Raw genomic sequence first — 22,552 nt, forward strand, 5'->3', positions numbered from 1 at the left:
ACCATTGTATTCCCTTTCCTTTGTCACTAATTTCTTGCCATGATTTTATCCCCCTTGAGAGTTTATCATATCTTGAGAGGTTATAAAGTCACTGATTTTTCTCCGGTTCTTTTCATAAAAGGCAAAAATTGGTGACATTAGTGATATCGAAGGACTTATCCTCATTCTTACCGAACCCCAAATTTGTATCAAACTGTCTCTTATCATGACTTTTATGTTGTGTCCTTGTTCTTCTATTATTACCTTTAAATAGTGTTTTCTTTTGTCCTGTCAGATTTATGCCCAAATATTTCACTGGATTTGCTGCTATTTCACATACTGACATTTCCTCAATTTTCTTCTTCTTCTTGCCTTGTCAAAAATTTAGAAATTATTTTAGTTTTTTCCTCTTAACTTTAAATCCTGAAAAAGTTCAAAATCTTGCAAGGTGTTCAGTAACATGTTGTAGTTGTTGGAAATACAATGTCTTGTGTACAGAGAAGGCAGAAGACACAGAATACCTGCAAGGGGCAGCGGATCTGACAGATTGTTGGCAGAGTGGGATCCTTCTTTCCTCCTCTCTTCTGTCCTTCCTGTATGTCTCCAAATTGGTATTCTTAGGCTACTTCCTGCATCTTCCCGGAAGTTTCTTCCTCCCTGTTTACTGAGATAGTTAGTATCTATTCTATTTCTCTCCTTTCTGTCATAGTTGTAGTTCCTGAATAAACTATCTTCATTCACTCCTTAATCAGACTAAAGATCATTCCTAAGTAGAGATAGCCACGAACCAAAATATGAACCAAAGTTTGTGACGAACTGGGCCAGTTCGTGGTTCACAAACTGGCAGTTTGTCAGAGCCCATTTCTGATGAACCGCCATCAACTTTAGGCTGGTTCGTTTGGTTTGTGTTTTGATTTGTCATTGCAGACAGCCTGGCACTGATCAGTCAGTTTCCTAGGCAACAGGGGATGGACTTCCTGCAGACCGTCTGCTGACCCAGAAGTGATGATTTGCTGACCTGAATGTGATGTTGTCACAAACCAAATGAACTGGTTCATGAACCAGGGCACGTCCGTGAAACTTCATGGTTCATGAAATGCGATGAACTGCGAACCGCATGGTTCATTTTTTTACGGTTTATGCCCATCTCTATTCCTAAGATATACCAGAGCCTACAGTAGTGTCTCATTTGGGTTCAAAATTCTCAAAAAATATCATCCACATAGCATAGCAGGTCCCCTTTAAGACCTTAACTTTAGAATTTTGTCTTAATTTTGAAACAAAAATTTCCATTGCTAAAATAAATAATTGTGGTGACAGTGGACAGTTTTGTTACCCATTTTCAATTTGTAGTCCTTCTGTTAATACTTCATTAATTAAAATCTTGGCCTTTTGCTTTGTATAGATTCCTTGTAACTAATTCTCAAATTTAGGGCCACAATTTAAATTTTCTACAATTTTTTGTAAAAAGGTCCAGGAAAGGTTTCATGACTTTTATTAGTTGATGTTACCTGCTCTGAGCCCGTTTGTGCGGAGAGTGGGTTGTAAATTCAACAAACAAACAAACAAACAGACAAAGTGTTTTTAAAATAGTATTTTTATTAATATATTTTTCCCCCAAATTAATATCTTTTACCTGATTGATTGGGGAAACTTTTCCTTTAGGCAATGCAAAAGTATTTATTTAACCAATAAGGCAATTAAACAAAAAGAACCCCTTAGTTTTTCTTAAATACTCTGCCTAAGACAATTCATTTGTGATGCGCCTAAAAATAACTAAACACTTTTACTGTTAGTTTTTTTAAAAATGCCACGTGTATTACTAATCTTTTAAAAACAAACCTTTGCAATGTACATTGGTCTGTCAGTGCAAATTGCAGGTGTTTGTTTACTAAAAGCATTCCTATCCTGTCTCTCCAGTTCAGTTCAAGGCAACATAATGGATGTCAGAACCATAAAATAAGAGTGGTGCAGTTTTTAAATAAATACATTTTCTTTTTTATATAGTTGTGAAAAAAGAAGGTAAGCTGTTGATGTATCTTTTTCCACATATGTAACTCCATCAAGCTTTTTCAGTCCTATTATGGGCTAAAGTTTGTCCAGGTTTATTTGCATGTTCAAAATATTTCCGCTTTATAAAACTTAGTTTCTTCTGCATTTATTTAGTTTGCAACATATTCAATTGATTTTTAGTTGTTTAATTTCCAGTAGCTTTGACTTCTTAAGAGATTTTTTATGCTGCCCTTCCAAAAGTTGAATTTTCACTATTATTTTGTTCACCTGTCTTGCTTTCTCTTTCTTTTTTCTCAAAGCCATGGCTATCAAATTCCCTCTCATAAAGGCTTTACTAGCTTCCCAGATTGTTGTGATAGAGACTCCATGGTGTGGTTCATTAAAAAAAATTCTTCTAGTCCTTCTTGCACTCTTTTAAAACATCTTCTTGCAGTAAAATATTGTCATTCAATCTCACCATCTTCCTTTAAATCTACCTCTTTTCCAGGCTATCAATAAGGGAATGGCACTCTGCAAAACACTAAGATTAAACTTATTTCTAAAGGGTGTAAGAAAAACGTGTGTATATTCTTCAAGTTGCCACCCTCCCTTTCCTCCCCCCTCTATCACACAGGGTGGGATTTATTTAGTTAGTTATTTTTTGCTCTCTTCTATATTATATAATCCCTTCCTTTCCCCAGTCTTGAAAAATAAAGCTCTTACTCGGATTATACTTGAAACAAAATAGAACAACTGGATAGATGTAGATTTGTCTATACTGATAATTTAATTGTCCTTTTGTTAAATTACATCTAGTTGAGGAGGTTGTAATGATGATTTAAAATTAAATACTTGGGTTATAAGATTATAAGGCCCTCTACAATCTGGGGAGATTTTCTCCACACAGATTATTGGTATAAATACCAGTAAACAAGGGTATTCCTAATTTGAGAGCTTTTTAAAGAAGTTCCCTTCCCCTTCCTTTCCCCTAAACCCCAAAATGCATTATAAGTTTAGCTGTATATAGGTCGTTTTCACACTGCTTACAACCATGAAACATCGCGCCAAGCTCATGGAACGACAGTGTCTTCCTGGTGCAATTTCGCGTGAGAACTACAGTTCTTGCGTGAAATGGCGCCAGGAAGACACTGTTATTCCGGGAGTGTGAAAACGGCCATAGTTAGGGCAAAACATTTTTATTTTCATTTATTAATTGCTGAGGTGCATTAGATATATACACAGCTTTGATCTGCTGGTTCAAGAGCTCTGAATAGGAATTTTACTTCCTTTGTTAGGTGTAGGTGGCTGATCCATCTTTCTCTTTTGGGATAGCTTATCTACTCCCATTTGGGTAGATATGTTCAAATCTTGCAGCAAAAGTAAGCCCGAGTCATGGTCTGAGATGTGAATTAGTTTGTCATTGTATTTTCATTGTAAATTCATGTGGTTTGTCCATTTATAAGTAATTTCAGTTCATCTTAATGTTTCAGTTAGTGATTTTAGGTCTTTTTGTTTGCTTAGAATTTCACTTGGTAAGTCTATGAACACATAGATTGGGGCTCCGTTAAAGGATAGTGCAAATTGTTTTTTTTTTTATAGGTCTAACATTTTCCTGCGTGTTCTCCTGTGTCTGGTATGGTTGCCAGAATGTCTTTGGGATATTTGTTTTTTGCGTTCTTTTGCAAGCCTATAGCAGCAGCACAGCAACCTTTATTGGCATAAATAATACAGACGAAACAGAAGAAATGTTGTGGAGTAAATTCATAGGGCAGCACAATCGGGTCCCCAGACAGCAAAATTATCTCAGGATACAGCACAGTCATAGGGGGCTTTATAAAATGTTACCCTTGACTTCCACACATAAGCCAGGAATTCAGCAACGGATAGAGTTATCGCTGGACTCTTGTCTGAGCAAGCCTATAAGATAGGCTTTTGTTACCGTGGGTGCAATGCCTTCTTCCAAGTGCATAACACTTGCTAGCCAATTTGCCATGGAGAAAGACAAGTTGTCAGTGGGGGTTGATAGTTCTTCAAACCCTCTGAATTTTAAGTTAGATTGATGAGCTGATATTTCTAAGTTTTCTGTCTTGCATTTGATAGTTTTCCTTTTGGAGCTCTTGAGTCTGCTCCTAGAGTGTGACGCCCAGCTCCAGGGCTCAGTCTGCTTTTGTGAGGTTTTGTTGGCAGATATTTTAAGTTTTGCCAGTTGCACAGTTAAATATTTAATGAGCAGAGTCATTATTTCCATTATGTTATTTTCCGTTGTTGTTAATAGGGTGTTAGCATGGGGTTGGAAGGGGAAGTCAGTGGTAGACTTACTGAGTTACCCTCAGGCACCATTTTCTCTGTGCTGCTTTCTCTCACTTCCTGGAAGCCTTGGGCTTGATACAATGGAAAGAAGTCTTGCAGGTTTTTTACTGCTTTTGCATTTGTTTTTCTTTTGTTCTGGGTCATGTGTGCCCATCTTTCAGATATTTTTTGAGATGTTTAACATTTGTTTTTCAGGATTTTGGGTTTGAGGAGGGTCAGAGTGTTCTCCTTAGGTGTCCATTCTTCTTTGTGCCAATGCCATGCCCTGTATGCATCTGTTGAATGTAATTTATTGCTACAAGTTATAAAAAGGAGCTTATGTTTACACACTGTGGATAACTGATGATTTCAGTCCATCTGTAAAGTTTAAAAATGGATATATTCCAGCCTGTAGCTAATGCAAAAGAAAAAGAAAGAAAGAAAGAAAGAAAGAAAGAAAGAAAGAAAGAAAGAAAGAAAGAAAGAAAGAAAGAAAGAAAGAAAGAAAGAAAGAAAGAAAATGAGCTTAGACTGGAGTAACTCTGCTTAGGATTGCACTCAAAATATGATAAGTAGTTTTAGCTCAGCATTATCTAAAATGTGTAATATCAAAACAAAAGGTATTTTAGGGCTAGCAACTTCTTTTCTCCTAGTGGGTTCCAGCAACTGCACTGACTCATAACAAGAAGAACTTTAATGTGGTAAGTAAATAGAGAAGTTTAATGTAAAAGAGAGTGGAAAATAACTGGGCTCCAAGGATGTCTCTAACTAGGCCTTATGGTCTTGCCAGTAATGTAATAAGAGTTCACTGGTTCCAGGCCCCCCTTCTCCTGGCTCTTCTGACACTATCAGATATAAATGAGATCTGTACCTGGAGCTTCTGTTTTACAGCAGGACTCTATAGTCCTGCTGTAAGACTGAAGCAGGAATAAAGTAGTTCTTTATTCCCAGATACAGTCTTCACTGGTGTCCCATCAGTTCTCACAGGCTTGTCCCTAACTTTAATTCTCTCTGAGACTGCCTCTCTCCATTTTTCCTCCCTTTCTTTTTCTCCTTCTCCCCAGGAAAAGACAACTTTTTCAGTCAGATGTTGGTGATGTAGGCTCTTAGAAATTCCATTTAAAATATATGCCATTAATTCTTCATTTGAAATAAGAGGAATAGATGTATGATTGCAGTTTTTTTAAATCACTTCTAGATACATGAAACTTGCAGCTGTAGCTATAGTTTTACATGGTAAAATTAAAGAATGTGATGGTGACTTGCATCAAAAGATTGATATTGGATTATACATTCTTTTGTTTTCTATCTTTGTAGCCAGTTCAAGGTTTTGACTATGCCAAACAACACTTAGGCCAACAGGGAGCTGAAGACGAGGTTTTACCTGTAACCCAGGAAACTGTTGTACTGCCGCTTCCTGTGAGAGATGTTCCTGCATCCCAGGAGAGGGAAATTGTCCAGGATGGGAACACAGCTAAAACTGCTAAGTCCAATGACACAAGAAAGAGGTTAAGTATCAACAGCAGAAGACTAACTTTTACTTGATTTTGAAACTGATGGTAATTTCAGTGCATATATCATTCACCTTCTCTCCTCCATATTATTGGATAATTCTGTGTTTAACATTTCTGAAGAAAATGATAATCCAACAAGGTATGTACATTTGTGAGAAAATGAGGGTAAAGGCCATAACTTGCTAATTTTGTGGATTGATCTTGGACCAATTCACACAGTTAGCTGTATTTCAGTGAGTGGATATGTTTTTTAATTAGGTAGTTCAAATGTGAATGTGGAAAAGTGGTAATCCAAAGATTCCTGTATGCATCCAGGTCCAATTTCACTTCAAAAGGCTATTAAATCAAAATTATCATATAAAGCAGCCACAAGAGTATCTTATTGTCAACCCCAAAAGTTGGAATATGACAGATGTTGCATATGTACCTAATGATTAAATATATTTTATACAACACAGTTTTGTTAGTTGTGAGACATATGCATGAAAAAGCAGCATTTCTTGGTTTTTCGTATTAATTCCTCGCCAAGACTTTGGTTCATTTTTTTTAAAAATTAATCTCTATAAAATATTTAATTTTCCTTTTTGCTAAAAAAAAAAGACCTTTTTGATCAAAATAAGAACTTTACTTTTTCCCTTGTATCATTTCCTGATTGTAAAGCCCCCCCCCCCCATGCTAAGCTGCTTTAAACCCTGGAAAGGAAAAACAAACCCAGTGCAAATGCTTAACTTTTTCCCTCCTGGAGCTTGAGGCAGTCTGAGGGGGAAATTTCCAATCAAGGAAGCAGAATGGGGGAGGGGGAAGGTTACCAGGTAATCCTTTCATCCTGCCTCAGAGATCTTCTGGAAGAACCCAGAAGTTAGGTCATACCATCCATCACTGATGGCGTCCCCCCGTGTTCCGGCTCCTCTAGACTCCCACCAATTGACAACCATAGGGGTGGAAATACTTTTCCATCACTGCATATCAGCATCCTTGGGGCTGCTTTTTTTGCCCATGCTCTGAGAACATTGTTGGGGCCCTTGCTCGACTTACCTCGTTTTTCAGAAGTAAAGTAAGTAGTAGCAAGACCTTTTCAGCTGGTGACACCTCAGTTCTTGAATGTCCTCACTTTGGATGCTTGTCTGATGCCAGGTTTCTGGCATTAGATAAAGATACCTGCAGTGTAATCCTAAGGAGAGTCACACTATTTGAAGCACGTTAACTTCTGCATAGTTTTGGACTGTGGTGATGATGATAATGATGTTATTTCAGGTGACTGGATTTTCCTCCTTCCCTCTATTATATATATTTTTTAAAGTTATCCTACTGTTCTTATCACTGTAGCTATACTGTTGTTTTTAAGTTTCTTGTGCTCATGGAATTTTATTTACTCTGCTTAGTTTTTATAATTAATATTATTGTAATTTTAACTCTTTTAAATAATGCTTCTAATGCTTTTTTCACCCCAGCAGCTTTTCCCAACTGTATTGTCTATAGAAAATACTGTGCAGTAACAGTCTCCTTCTTCCCTTTGCTCAGATTATTGAAGGTGTCTATGAGAGCAAAGGTGCCTTTTATACAGAATGGCTCAAGGGTATCTGAAAAGATGAAACAATCACAAATTTACATGTAATTGGTTTTGCATACATTTATTTTGTCATCAAGCTCCATGGTGAAAATTGCAATAGAACGGTTGCTGTATTGTATTGTTTTTGCTTTATTGCTAGGAAGTATAATGTGTGTGCCTGTATACACCATATATAACATATTATTAATATTTGTAAGTGTGAAACCTTGCCAAGAATAAAAATTATAGTAAGAAATCACGGAAACTCATGCAAAGAATCTGTACCCATATTTCTCTAGGAATGTTAAGAGAAAGAGGTGTCAATTGATTATTATTTGGAATGAATGGAAAAAAGTATTTTATCTTTTGCAATATTTTTCTTTGTCACAGTGAATGTATACAGAAGAGGTATTCAGTTGTGAATACACAGAAATCCTTATCTGTTCAAAAATATTGTAGACTCCTCTCTGTTTTATTTTGTTTCTTTATTGGAATATATTTTCTTTCTTTTTGTTTAAAAATCAAACTTTAAAAGTCAATGATGCAAACCCAGCAAATGCAATAACCTTGAAATAAGGAATATGCAGAAGAAACTTACAGTCTTCCTTGTTGCTATGGTTACTTGCAGCAGGTCGCCTAGTGAGAACGGTTCTGTCATCAGCAACGAATCAGAAAAGCCCAGTTCAGGCAGAGGCTCTCCACAGAAAATAATGGTGCAGCAGAAAGTGACAAAAGAGGAGGGAAGGAAGAGAAATGGTGAGAAATGTTTTCTGATGAAAGATCTACCGTATGGCTGCCATCTCTCCCATGAAGCTATGCAGTATTGCGCTGTGCCATAACTATATTTTCCATTTTGTTCGTAACAAATTTCCATACTGTAAGAAGCAACCCCAATACCATTGTGCTTTAGATTCTAGAGACTTTGCAATCACTGACTTATTTTCCTTAAGAAAATAGATTCTGGCAGTTTCCACATGGGAACCTAGAATTCTGTCTGTTTTTAGTATATTTCTGCTTCAGTGCAGCATTCCGTTGGCCCAGATCTGATAATCAGACTACATTGGATATGAAAAGATGTGATGTTCCTCCAAGCTACAGCTTTCTCTTTGTTCTGTAGACATTTTCCCTTTTGTTCAATGTTTGCTAAGGCCCTAAGTTAAAGAGCATACTGCTGTTAGGAGTCGCTTTCTTCGTATTGATGCTATGGGCTGTGTGATTTAATAGTAGGCTATATTTAATAAGAGTTGAATATTAATTTCCAGTATTCTATGTGATGTTTTTCTTTCTCTTTTTGTTTGCTTACACTAATTGAGTGGTAACTGTTGTATATTGTAAACTAATGCATGAAATCATCATTGTATTTTTATCTTCTGTCTGATTAGCAGTCAATGTCTTCATCTTAACTTGCAGCCGCATCAAAAATATTTAAATGGAGTCTGCTAATGTTAGCATTAATGTAGCTTCACCAAGTATAACGTTGTGTCAGCATTATAGCATAAGTGGATACAGATGCTGAAGAATGAAAATTTGGGATTCTGTCCTTAAATACATACTCTGGAGAAAACCTGTTGAATACTTATATAGTCCTGTGTAGCTCAGTTGAACACCACAGTAAAGAATATTGCAATGGCATTGTACATAGACTGATGGCAACTATGAAGCCTTTTGATTGCAGGACTGATGCATTAACAATCTGTTATTAAGTAACCTGTGGAATAATTATAGAGGTATAACTATGGAAAGAAATTTTTATACTAGAATAAGCTTTTGTGTACTGGAGTATGTCAGATGCCTGGAGCAGGTCTTCATCAAGTAGATGTGTGTGCACGTCTATGAAGAAAAAAACCTGTAAACAACAGGATCATGAATTGCAGAAAATACAAGGAATTATACAATTATGTACAATTCAAATGTTATGAAGTATAGAATCCATTCACAATAGCTATAAGTGGTATCAGGCTATTTCTGGGTAACAGGCAGTTGGTTTCTTGACTTTATTGTAGGCTTGCCTACTTCAGGTTGGAAAATTCCTAGGGATTTGTGGGGTAGAACCTGGGGAATATGTGGTTTGAGGAGGGAAGGGATCTCAATGGGCCCTGAGCCCATTTGTGGGGAGAGTGGGGTATAAATCAAATTAAATCAAGTAAAAAAATAAAATAAATAATGCCCTAGAGTCCCTTCTCCAAAGCAGCCATATTCTCTAGGTGTATTGACCTTGTAGTTTGGAGATCAGTTGTAAATTACTGGGAGATTTCCAGGCCGCACTTGGATGTTGGTAACCTGGCTTTCTTGAGTGGATATTATAATCCTAAGAGTACCTGATGTACATCATTGATGTACATTCAAGTGTGAGTCCCTTTCTAATGGATAGGGTTAAATGCAAAATTTCTCAGTCATTACAAATGTTAACCATTAAAAATATAGAAATTAGCATTATCACCAATACGGCTCTTGTGAATAATCACATTTAGATTTTACATAATTAAGTATCATAATGTACTCTGTATATTTCTTGGTCCTTTGATGCTGGAATTTACAGGACTTTTTTCGATACAGCTTTAACTCATCTGTGAAAGTTTATGCCAGAATAAAAGTATGTTAGTCTTTAAGGTGCCACAATACTCCTACATATTTTAATCTATTATAGTGATTTCCATATACCTCACATATTGTTTTTGAAGAGAAAACTGCACATAATTTCCAACAAAAAATATCTTAATGTTTAAAATGTAATTTGTATTTTTAAAATCCTTCTTGGAAGCATTTAAAGAGATGAGATGATTGTCCATTGGTCTGTCTAATATATCTTAGTGAGGACATTATTTTCTGTTTGTTTGTTTTTTCTTTGACATTCAGGTTTTATATCCTCAAAGAAAATTGGTAAGAAATTTTAGTTTCTTGATTAAAATTTTGCTGATATTTCATTTAAACAACAGTAACCACAATTCTAACGTGCCCTTAGAATAATGGCTATGTAGAAGGCCTTATTTATGAAAAGAAAATAGCATTTGACAGTGTGAAGGTGTAAATTATATTAATTTCCATATTTGTTACATACCACGCAGTATGGATTAGAATGTTGGATTAGTATCGGGGAGGCCTCAGATTTGAATTCCCATGAAAACTTGCTGAGTGACCTTGGGCCAATAACACTTTCTTAGCCTACCTTATCTCTCCTCACAGAGTGGTTGTTGAGAGGATAAAAATGGAGAATATTGTAAGCTGCTTTGGGTCCCCATTGGGGAGAAAACCAATATATAAATATTAAAATAACTGAATGAATTAATAATTGCCTGTGGATACAAACAAATGTCTTTACCCCCATTCTTTTTTCAAAGAAAGTATGGTTAAACTGAATAATATCCAAAATCTAAGAGAATTTAATGGGAGAAAAGTGTTTGAACATAGATCTCTGCTAGGAATCTAACTCATTTGGTAGCATGCAACGCAATTCAAAGCAGGTTTACTTAGAATCCTAACGAAATCTACTCAGTGGACCTTACTCCCTGGAAAGTTTTCTTAGGATTGCACTGATAATTTGCTTAGGGCCAAACAAAAGGAACTTGGAGGTGGTTTAATTTCCTAGCATGCCTTCTTGCATACAGGTGCATGAGTCCTTTATTACTGCTAGCGAGTCCCTCTCTACTTCCTCTGAATGTGTTTTGGTAGACTACAGAGAGAATGGATCCTTTTTCCTAGAAAGCAAAGCAAGGAGAAATTCTGATATGATTTCACAGGATTCCTGTACATCAAGATTGTGCAAACAGTATAGAAACGAGACCCTTTATAATTTAACTTGCAGGGTATATATGTATTCATATGAATGTAGATTGACTCTGTGATGCCAGGTATGCAAGGTTCCCTATTCCCTCCCATGGCAAGAACGGCTTGGCATGCTCAAAGAGGTACATGTATGGACCTGCCTTGGCACTGAAATAATGTTTCTTCCTTTGCAAGCATGGAAGCTATGTTCAAATGAAAAAAACTCAGCATGACCAAAAAGCTACTGGCTTATGCAGTATATCTTTTTCTGTCCTTGACAAAGTTCCATGGTAGCAAAGGCTACTGTGCAGGTGGGGAATGCATTAATTCATTGTCTGGTAAGCTTTTGATATAGTGGTTTTATTCTCTGAAGAATGAAAATCTGAAAATTGGAATACAGATCTTTCTATTCGTATTGGTTGATTTAGAGACTAAAAACTGGTTCATTAGTTGTCATAGTAACAAACCAATTTTAGATCCTATCCCTCTGATCTTTAGATAGAGAGGAAAATGAGAGCATTTGGTAGTAAAGGACAAAACTTGAAATTGTAACTCTTCAAAAGCCTCCCAGATTAGACACACAGCATGTTCTATTAACACCTGCAAGTGGACAAATAGGAGATGAATAAACTGGTAGAAAAGGTTGAATGATAGAACTAGTATTTTGAAAAAATTGGCCTGTCATTCATAGTTATGGTTATATAAAGTCTTTAATATAAAACTAATTTAAATCTCCATCTCTGACAGAATAATGGCATAGACCAGCTCTTCATGGGTCACAGAGTTTTCCAGATCATTTTTCCCCAATGAAAAGACAGTAACATTTGTTAAAGGCATATTTTAAAAGCTTTCTGTACTGATTTTCATTTTTAAATGGTGCTTTTCACCAATTCCACTGAATTTTGTTAGCTCTGACAAGTTTGTATAGGCCCTGAGACTCAGTTTCAATTTATATAGTGAAGGAGGGTGCTCTATATGTTCAGGCAGGAAACATATTCTAAGTTGTGTGCTTCATGCTATGGCTCAATTGTATGGAGGCTTCAGTTGCATTATTATATTCTGCATCAAGTAATGTGGAGGCAGGGAATAATGATGTTACTCCTATGTATCTGTTGCAGTTGGACCTCTCTGTATGCATTTTGCATGTATGACCAAGGGTATAGTGGAAGTTATTAAATAATACTGCTGAGCCAAATGAGTGTCTCCTATTAGCAAACTTTTCTCCCACTGTAAAAAATAGCCCTTTGGGCTACTGCTCTTTTCTACAAGATGATGTGTACTTCTTTGATAGGAAGCCTATGTTCTCACAGACATAATAGGATTTTCCCCCCAGCATATTTTCTGAAGTGCTGTAGGCTCCTTCTTGGATTCATTTAGTGTGCTGTAAGTTACTGAATATCCAAGCTGCAAAGGAGGGGAGAAGCTCCTGCAGTAAGACCCAGTTTAAACATGATGCTGGGCCTATTTTTTTAAAAACCTGCATTGTTATAGACAAAGTGATGAGCAAATCAGGAGCTTATGGATATCAACCAAACTTTTGTGGCCTCCAGTGGTCCAAGCCATTTAGTTTGAAGTATTGGTGTTAGAAAGAAATTCTGTTGTGGCTTGGAGATGGTGAGAGTTAATCGGGTTTTCCTCAACCCACAAAGCTGGTTCTTTGGATCAAGCCACAGGGACCAGGAACAAGACAATACACTAAAGCCCTTTGAAAACAAAGCTGCAGCTTGTATTGATTACAAAATATGCCCTAGCAACACATGCACACCTACAGTCACTCTGATAGCTGGCCGGGTCTTTGGTGCTGGATAGAGACGGGCATGAACCAGAAAAAAACCAAACCATGCGGTTCGTGGTTCATCGCATTTCATGAACCACGAACTTTCACAAACCTGCCACGGTTTGTGAATTGGTTCGTTTGGTTTGTGAAAACGTCACACCCAGATCAGCAAATCATCACTTCCAGATCAGCAGAAGGCCACTTCTGGGTCCACAGAGGGTCTGCAGGAAGTCCATCCCCTGTTGCCTAGAAAACTGATTGATCGGCGCCAGGCTGTCTGCAGAGACGAACCAAAAAATGAACCAAACAGACCTGGTGGGATAATTTTGACTCACAGATATTCTGAACTTTCCTTACATCTGCCTTACTCATGGTCTCCATGACTTCTCCTTTTTCCTGGTAGGGAGCTAACAATGGCATTTTTCCAGTCACCAGGGTAAAGGTCATCTGGAGTTCTTCCTCTCATACCAGGTCTTTTCCTAGACTGGGTCTTCAGCCCACACTCATTCCCTCTTTCCTTCTCGTCCATATTTGGACAAATTGCAGGTGTGTGTGTGTGTGTATAGAAATATTTCTCAGACTGTGCTTTATTAATTGTAAAATCTTTTGCTCTGCTCCTTCAAAGGAAGCTACATCAAATGGCCAGTCTGGGTCACCCACTGTAATCCCAGCTTCTGCTTTTACATGTTTCACAGCTTTTGGCCTGAAATACACTTACAAACTTTAATACTTTTTAGCTAAAACCTATAACCCCCCCTATAAAACCTATAAAACCCCTATAAAATCTGACATTAGTATCATGGAAGTAGTGCAATTAAACTCCTCTCTCACAGTAATTTGCTACACATTTTGCAAGATCATGAAACCAGCTACTGTGAATGCAAAAATGCAGTCCAGTGTCATAACATCTGATCTGGCCTTAATGTATTTTGGGAAGGACAGTTACTTCATTTTTACACAATCTGAAATGGTTGTAATACCATTGTAAATATATTCTAACCTAACTTGGTTGAATCTAAGGGTGTGCATACAAAAAAACAGATTAATTTCAGATCCAGATTTGGCGAGGGTGTGTATTTTGTTATCCCAGATTTTCAAGACTATGGCCCTACAGGCAGCTTCAGCTGGTCTAGGAGGGAGATGTGCATTGCCGCTCTGGAAGGAGGGAGAGCAGACTAACTCCCGGGCATCCAGGCATTTGCCGAGTGGGCGGAGACAGCAGGCTCTTTAGGTTGCTCCACCAGCCCAGCTTCAGTTGGAGTTGGAGAGAGGCAGCGAGCCGGTGAGCACCCTTGGCGCTTCCCTATTGGTGGGGAAGAGGGGTCTGCTAGGAGCAGCTGGTACTGCTTGTGACGGCTGCTGGTGCGTGTGGGCAAACTGCCTGGGCGAACCCCGTGTGCAAGTCCTTCCCTCACTGCTGTATGGCTGAGGCTTAGGAGCTTGAAAGGGGGGAACCAATTTGCCTGGCCGGCCAGGTCCTACCATCTTGATCTGGAGGTTCCTTGGGCATAGAATTGTAGCATACATATAGAGCTTTCAATCAGTTATGCAAATATCAGCTGCTGTGCTGTACTGGGGAGCTTATGCTCACTGTGAGCTATAGATGAGATCTGGAGTCTGTGAAGGGCTTTGGTTTAGTTTTGAGCTCTATAACTGCTTTGATGTACGTCAAAGTAAGGGCGAATGCAATATTAACTGAGAACAACACTTGAAAATCTGAAAATGGACAAATGTGGCAATTAGCCATATACATTTACAAATGCTCTATAGCCTTTGTTAGCATACACATAGGTTGATCTGTCAAGAAATCAGAAATGTGTACTTTGCTTGAATTAATTTTATATTTGAATTGTTTGGGCCACAGCGCGGGCCCAAACAATAGAAGGAAAATTGCCAAGGAAATCACAAGACAAAATTATTTAGTATTGTCTTCAATTAATTAGACCTTCACTAGCAAAATAATATGTCCTATATCCAGCTTGGGAAGATGGATAGGTAAATGGCAAAACAGAGACAAATCCTACGTAAATTTGGCAGAATGTATGTATATCTGAAATAGTAATGCATTTCTTTTCAGAATATTGAGAAACCTATACATTTTCTTCCAAGAAAGGGATAGCCCATGGAGCAAAGTATGTTAAAAGAGTCTGTCATTTTAATGTATGAGTACTGCAGTAAGGCAGTAAGAGTTCTTGCCCAAATGCCACTCTCACTGGTTTTTATAGAGTCATAGAATCATAGGGCTGGAAGGGATCTCTAGGGTCATCTAGTCCAGCCCTCTGCACAATGCAGGAAATTCACAAATCACAGACCCCATACACACACCTTTACTCTATGCCCATCTATTTTCAATGTATGTTTTCAAAGCATTCTTTATTGTGGCTACATTTGTGTAGATAGGAACACAGAAGCCACCTCACTGAAGATGGTCCCTCTGTCACAGGATTTGTGCACAAACCTGTCTGTGGCCCAAGCCCTGGCACAAGTGATCCACAAGACCACTTACAGGTGTTTTTGTTTTCCAAGCTTAGCCATCTTCCCAATTAGCATTTGTGACCTTGGCTTCAAATTGTGTGTTACAAATGCGGGGGCGGGGGGGGGGGAGAAGGGGGTATAGAAGACTTTGCTGCACCCCTGGAGGCAAAGCTTTTCTAGAAGCATCATAATCTCAGCAGTATGAGAATGCTAGTATGAATATGTAGAATATTTCAGAGAGCTGTAGTTTCTATAGTAACTAACTGATTTTCTTCTTTTCCATCTAAATAAATGCAGTAAATAGTGGGCCTGGGTTTGGAAAAGAGTGGGATGGAGTAATCATTATAAATGGATGCTGACATTCAGTTGTGTTAAAGCAAAAGGTTAAAAAAAGGTTTAGATGTAGGCTATTAACCCCTCCCCCACACGCACCCATAGTGTTAATGAGAACAAGCAGCTACAAAGCTTTTGCTCTCCCTGATGGAATGTTAAGTTTTAGACTTTTTACCATATATTTAAAAATTGTAGTTAAGACGTTCATAATTAGGATTACTATATTCTACACAAATACATTTCCAAGTTCCAAGACGGCAACGTTCTGTAAAAACTGCAGCTTTCCCCAACGTAATACTTGTTCATGAGATGCTGAGGACGATAGGCAATCCAGTACTTCCCCCATCAACAGGTACTGTGTATTAATGAAATCACTGGCCAGGGTCAGTGGTGCAGTTTCAAAACACAATATAAATGAAGGGGGGAAGAGTGTCTTAAGGTTCCCTTTTTGGCTTTTCAGCGAATTGATAACTTAGGGTCAAAACGTACAAGATGCTTGGAGATCTCTGATTAGATTCTCCCAGCATTTTTAAAATGCAAATAGAAGCTGTATAGTAGCTTGGTTCAAATTGAGACCACACAAGAGTGGGAGGAAAAGGGGCCTTTTAAAAACATTTTGTGGTTTGCTGATTGAAACTTCCCCCAACCCAATTTTTTAGTAACCTTAAATGAAAATAAGATAGATAACCCATCTGTTTCCATTGGGGCTAATAATATCACGTGGGGTATTCAGTTTGGATTGGCAGAGTCTTAAGAGGGGAGCGTTAAGCCGTCTCATCTCCTGTTCAACCCTGATCCCATATGTTTTTTGGGTTTGCTTTGGTTTGTTATTTTAAAAATAGTATTTTATTATTATTACACAGATTTGTTTTCTTCATTCTGTTTATTTCTTTCCAGCAGTAGCAAACACATTTCTGGCTCTATTTGTTCTCTATCTAGTTGAGATAATGTTTCCAGGGATTGTGTCCCTTTCTTATGAGATTTTTCTTGCCAAATTTCAGACAATTAGTAACCAGCTTTCATGTAAACAAGATAAAGCAATTTTAATATCCTTGTAACTGTATATTTTGTGAACATGAAAAAACTATCCAATATTTCTCCTTGTATCAGTTTTACACCTTTAGTTATGCCTGATCTAAATATTATTTATTTTTCCATAAATGAAATCCGTTTTCCCAGTTATATTTCCAATGAATCACTAGAAGTATTTCTGCAGTATTTATCACTAGTAATATGACATTTGAAGATGGTATATCTGTGGTTTAAAAAATAGGTGACATATTTGAATTGGCATTGTATGTTGATCAACATTTTTCTTAATGCTGTGATCCATAAGCCTGGCTACTTGCCACTTGCCAAATAGAAGGTTTTAAAATAGTTTGGCAGGATTGTGATAATGGCTTGTCTAGTGTGCCAAGCATTAAGTTTTGAATCTGGGAGACCTGGGTTTATGACATTCATAAAGCAGTTTGTAAATCAAATGTTCGGTATAATGTATAAATAGGATATTATACACAAAATTTTTTGTCAGTATATTAGCACAGTTCAGTATAGAAGGCTGTTACTTCTGTTAATTAATTTACATAAAAATAACAGCCTTAAGATAAGACTTACACAAGAAGGCAACTTATCAAAAAGAATTCCGGTTCAAAAGGGAGTCAGGCAAGGTTGCCTCTTGGCCCCTTTTCTATTTAACATCTATGTCAGCCACTTAATTACATGTCTTCATACAACTGATACTCATGCTCCAACACTTTCAAGCAGTAGAAAGGTCTTAATGTACGCTGATGATGCAGTACTTTTATCTCAAACAAGGGTTGGTCTTAAGTGAGCTCTAGTAAAATTTAGCAAGCAATGTGACACTGAACTACTAACTATCAATTTCGCTAAAACTAAAATTGTCCGTTTCAGTAATTCATTTAGGAAGTATAACTGGAATATCAAAGGAAATGCCATAGAACAAGTCAAGAACTTTCAATATTTAGGTATGACCTTTTCTTATAACTCCAAATTTTCAACGCATTTATTTTGGCAGAGAGAAGTGCAAATGCAATCCTTATACTGTTTAGAAGGAAGGGTGCTGGCTTTCTCCCTATGGCCTTAAAAATCTATCAAGCAAAACCATTGGCCCAACTTCTATATGGCTCTCAGATTGGTCCCTTTGTCAACCTAAAGTCCCTTGAAATCGTCCAGTCTAAATTTCTTAGATCCCTATTTGGTGTACCTAAATGCATTTCCAATGTAATACTCAGGTAAGAGGCCGGTCTACCCAGAGTAGAAACAAAAGTTTGGGAACAAGCAATATCACTCTGGCTAAAAATTCTCTACAAGCCAAAGGGCCTAATACCCTTCCTTCTGGCCTCGAACCCCTTCCCATTTGGTCTACACAAATTCTTAATAAGATTAAACAGATTGGTTTAGTCCCAGAAGATCTCTTTCATGGAAACCTACAAATGGCAAGAACTTCCATCACACAGAGACTTCTTGATATTGAATTACAAAATGAAGAAGCTCTGCTGCCCAAGAACTTAAATTCTCTTTTATCTTCATTGTTTTTATTTCATCAATTCTTCCAGCACTAATGCTCTGATCTTATTGTTATGCCCTGATGTAATAACTTATTTTTTATCGCAGATTTGTTTTGTTTTACTGGCTTTTGCTGTAATAATAAATGACTGACTGACTGCACAGTTCAGTTTAGTTATGATATTTGAATTTTCTCTTAAATTTGGGACTGACACTCAAAGGATTGAGCTGCCATTATACACCTGATACATATAGATACTGCACATGCTATTTTTAAAAATCCAATTGATTCATCTTCCTCCATTGGGTGCTATGAATCTTGGCTTCAGTACCTTAAAGAAAGTTGAAAAAATTCTGTATTCCCAAATTGGGTTTGTTCTGGGTTAAATGTATATTTAAGCAGTACCTCATGCAATAATAATAAAATTTTGTATTTCTATAGTACCTACAACAAAGCACCATACAAAGATTGATAAAAAAGAAACAAACCCTGTCTGTAGGTTTATGGTTTTAAAAAGATGGATAAAATGAGAGGGGGAAGAGAGATAAAAAAAAGAACCAAATGGATCTGTACCTTTAGTCCACATAAAGCTTAAAGTATATCTGGAAAAAAAGTGAGATAACAATAGAAAATCATTTGAAGGTCCCACAGTCACAGAACAACTGAAAAATGTTTGGAAATTGGTGGAAAAACTGGGTTTTATAATGTTGACTATGGGTGTGTGCTTCGAGTATCTGATTCAGGTAAAATACCCAAATCAGGACCAATTTGGAAAGCTTCGGTATTTCCAAATTGAGGCCAGCACGCTGGCCCCAGTTCAGAAATACTAAATCAAAGCTTCCCAAAGCATTCGTAATGCTTCGGGAAGCTTTGAGGCCCCGGGGGTTAAATGTAAAGGGCCCTTTCACAAGCGGTAGGGCCCTTTAAACTTACCCATTCCTCACTTACCCACACCCCCACTTACCTGGCACCATGCTGGAGGAGGCCAGCGTGGCGACAGCAGCAGGGAAGGCCCTCTCTGCCAGCCAGCCGCAGCTGCATGGTGACGGCAGCAGGGAAGGCCCTCTCTGCCGGCCAGTTGGCCAGCACAGTGTTGCCTCCAGCCTTCTGCCTGACAAAGTCAGTGGGGTGGGGGGTAGGGGGATGGGGTTAAAGGGTGGGGTGGGGATGGGGTTAAAAGGTGCGGGTGGGAGTTTGAGGGTGGGGGTGGGCCTCCCCCCCATCACTTCAGTATGCTCTGAATCTTTATGGAGCATACCAAAGCTTCTTAGAAACCCACATCTGAAGTGGCATGCCACTTCAGATTTCGGGTTTTTCCAAAGCTTTTTCCTGCTTCGGGTAAATCCAAAGCAGGAAACCCAAAGCTTTTTCAGGTGCACACCTCTAATGTTGACATTTACCAGATTTCAGACAATGACAGCAATGTATATAAAGACTATAGATTCTCACTTCGTTTGTGTGCATGCGCATGCGTATGTTTCAGCTTTGTTATGGTGCAAGATGAAATTTGCTTACATACCTAGCCTAAGTATTAGCAGTCAAGCCATACCCTCATGCTATTAAAGAAGTTTATGAATATGGACATATCATAAGCCTTTTCCCCATGGCACGTTCCTGGCTAGGCAGAACAGTTCCCAACTCCAGCTGGAGATGAAAATTACTGAAACATGAGGCAGGAGGCAGGACTGACTAGCAGCCCCAAAACACGGAGATGTGCATAAATGTAAAGACAAAAGACGTCTTCTAGTAGTCCCTGACTTAATCACCCACACCCTGCTGATCTTCTCTTCCTTCCTCCTTCCTAATCAGAATTAATCAGGGACCTGATAAACTCTTCCCTTCCGGTAATTGCAGATCGTCAATCACCTTTCTTAAGTTTAGTAACATCCAGGAAGGTTTAATCAAACCTTTCCCATTTTTTGTCTCACCTCCAGAGACATGTTATGCTATTGTTTTTCGGCAGACAATGCGATTCTGCCACAAGGTATGTTCGCCAGTACAATTGGACTGCCCTGCCATGTGCTCAGTGTGTGTCCTGGGATCCTATGCACAACTTCAGACATGGGTCTGAGCCCTTTCCTCTTGCTGCGATATGTGGGTCGCTCAGCCACTACTCTCCATGGATGTCCTCTATCTTCTAGACTGATAAATATCACCTGGCCCTGTACTCCTTTCCCTTTTCCTCCCTGTTTTTCTAGTTCGCTCTGTGCGTATATTGTGTATGACTGTCTCGTATTTTGAGTGTGTCTGTGGCTGGGACGGCAGCAGAGGTTCCATTGAGATGGATGCAGGTGGTGATCCCCTGGGCCGGATGCCCCTCTGGCAGGGATGCACCCCTCATCTGCAGCTGGATACTCTGCTCATATGGCAGCATGCAGCTGTGGATCTGGGGAGAAAAGCTGGGGTGTGTGCAGCCGGCCATGTGAGCATGGTGCAGGGTGGGCACCCTGCTGTAGCACAGTGGTTAAATGGTTCAGCTGCAAATCAGCACTCTACTGGTTCAAATCCCACTTCTGCCTTGAGCTCAGTAGGTGGCCTTGGGTAAGCCACTCCTCTCAGCCCCAGCTCCCCAGCTGTATTGTGGGGATAATGATGACACTAACTTCTTCACCGCTCTTGAGGCATTAATCTGTCAAGAAGAGCGGTATATAAGTGCAGTTGTTATTGTTGTTGTTATTTATGGGCACCCAGTCATCCTCCACCACAGTCACGCTCTTGCCTTTTTTTAGGAGGGAGTGGTGAGGACCCATCAACAGCAGTAGCTGCTCACCCACCCCCAACTGCTGGGTCATGCTTGGCTCCTTGGCTGATGACCTCTGCGGCAGCCATGGGCCATTCCAGATCACACCCACGGGCTGCACACCCCCTGGCAAGACTCATCCATGAGGGTGGAGCTCCCATTAGGGAAGGGGGAGGCTGCTGTACATCATCAAGCAGGAGTAGCTGCCTCCCCAGCTCCTCTTTACCTGTCGGTGGGCCCTCGGCCCTCACCAAGCTGAGCCTCAGGAGTAAGAGAACCTGCAAGGGACTTGGTGAAATAGCTGTTCAGACATTCAAGGCCCAGCTATCCTCCCCTGAATGAGTGCTCAGCACTCCCCAAATGTCTCAATGTTCCCCCGGTGCAGACTTTCCCTGCCACCTTGTACCCCCTCTCCCAGCTTGTGCTCTAAATTCCCATGACAGGGTGCTCTCAGCCAGGCCTCTTTCCATGCCCCCACTTACCCCAGGCCATGGTCTCCCTGGCTGGTGATTATGGAGGGTGTGTGGGGGACTGATTGGCTGGCAAGGAGGGGGCTTGGCCGAGTCACCTGGGCAGGGCTAGGTATTGGGGGGGGGGGCAAGTGGGTTTTTACCATGACATGAGTGTGTATGACATGAGTGTGTATGGGTTACGCTGTCATTTTTCATGGCGCAACTTTCCACTGCTGTGGGGGGGAGGTGTTCCCAGGCCCGGGGACTTATGCTACACTTACCTCACGCCCAACCATAGTGGAGGTTATGCCACAGTAGCCCTTAGTCCATTCTCTGGGTGCTTTCTACCCCCCTCCCGAATTTTTCTAAGATTTGTCCCATTAGATCTGTAAACTATACCGCTTTTATTTTTAAACTATTTTTAACAAATACAAGTAAAGTAGGCAAGGCTTTTGTTTGTTTGAACATAAACTATCTAGGAAGGTGCTGTGCAGTGTCAATATACAAGATTATTGATCTAATATTTCTCTTTCTTAAAAAGTGCCCTTTTCTTTTTGAGAGGATTGATTTTTATGCACAGTTTTACAAATCGTAAAGATATAATTTAGAAGAAAACTGACATGACTTTTATACATTTCAGCAATTCAAATAACTTCTTATAACCTCCTGTACCACTCTGAAAATGATAAAATTACATGTGACTCATTTTAGAAAATTTTTACAAAATTTACTGGCCAGGGACCGGCTCCTCCGCTGCCCCAGACTCCCCTGCCTCGCCCCGTGACCCTCCCCCAGCACCCCGAGGAGAAGGCCATGGCGGTCCCGCTCACCTGGGGAATGAGGCACCCGTGGGCCTGAAGACCAGGACACTGGTCATTCCAGCCCCGGTGGCAGCAGCGGCTGTGATGCTGGGAGCTGCATGCCCGCAACTGCCAGGGAAGAGGGCCCGCGGCGACGACAAGACCACAGGAGGAGCTGGCGCGGAAAGAGGGCCGCGAACACCCTGGCGCCAGCACCAGCAGACCCGATACCGAAAGAGGCCGCCCCGGGGAAGGCAAGGTCTCCTGGGCTGCTGCAGCCCGCTGGAGCAGGGAGAAGGGGCGGGACCCGGGAGGTGGACGCCAAGGGAAGATCGGTAGGGGCGGGACCCACAGCCAACGAGA

The 22,552-nt window shown here is 39.6% G+C and overlaps 1 protein-coding gene across 1 annotated transcript in view; it reads left to right on the forward strand.

Moving 5' to 3' along the window:
- KIAA1549L (KIAA1549 like) overlaps positions 1 to 22,552 on the forward strand; it is a 242,499-nt gene that overhangs the window by 143,809 nt on the left and 76,138 nt on the right. The window contains exons 12-14 of the mRNA XM_054972418.1: positions 5,578 to 5,768; positions 7,952 to 8,079; positions 10,180 to 10,203. Of these exons, the coding sequence (XP_054828393.1) occupies positions 5,578 to 5,768; positions 7,952 to 8,079; positions 10,180 to 10,203 (343 nt within the window). The remainder of the gene's footprint in view (positions 1 to 5,577; positions 5,769 to 7,951; positions 8,080 to 10,179; positions 10,204 to 22,552) is intronic.

This window comes from Eublepharis macularius, chromosome 2 (assembly GCF_028583425.1).
Source record: "Eublepharis macularius isolate TG4126 chromosome 2, MPM_Emac_v1.0, whole genome shotgun sequence".
Lineage (NCBI taxonomy): Eukaryota > Metazoa > Chordata > Lepidosauria > Squamata > Eublepharidae > Eublepharis > Eublepharis macularius.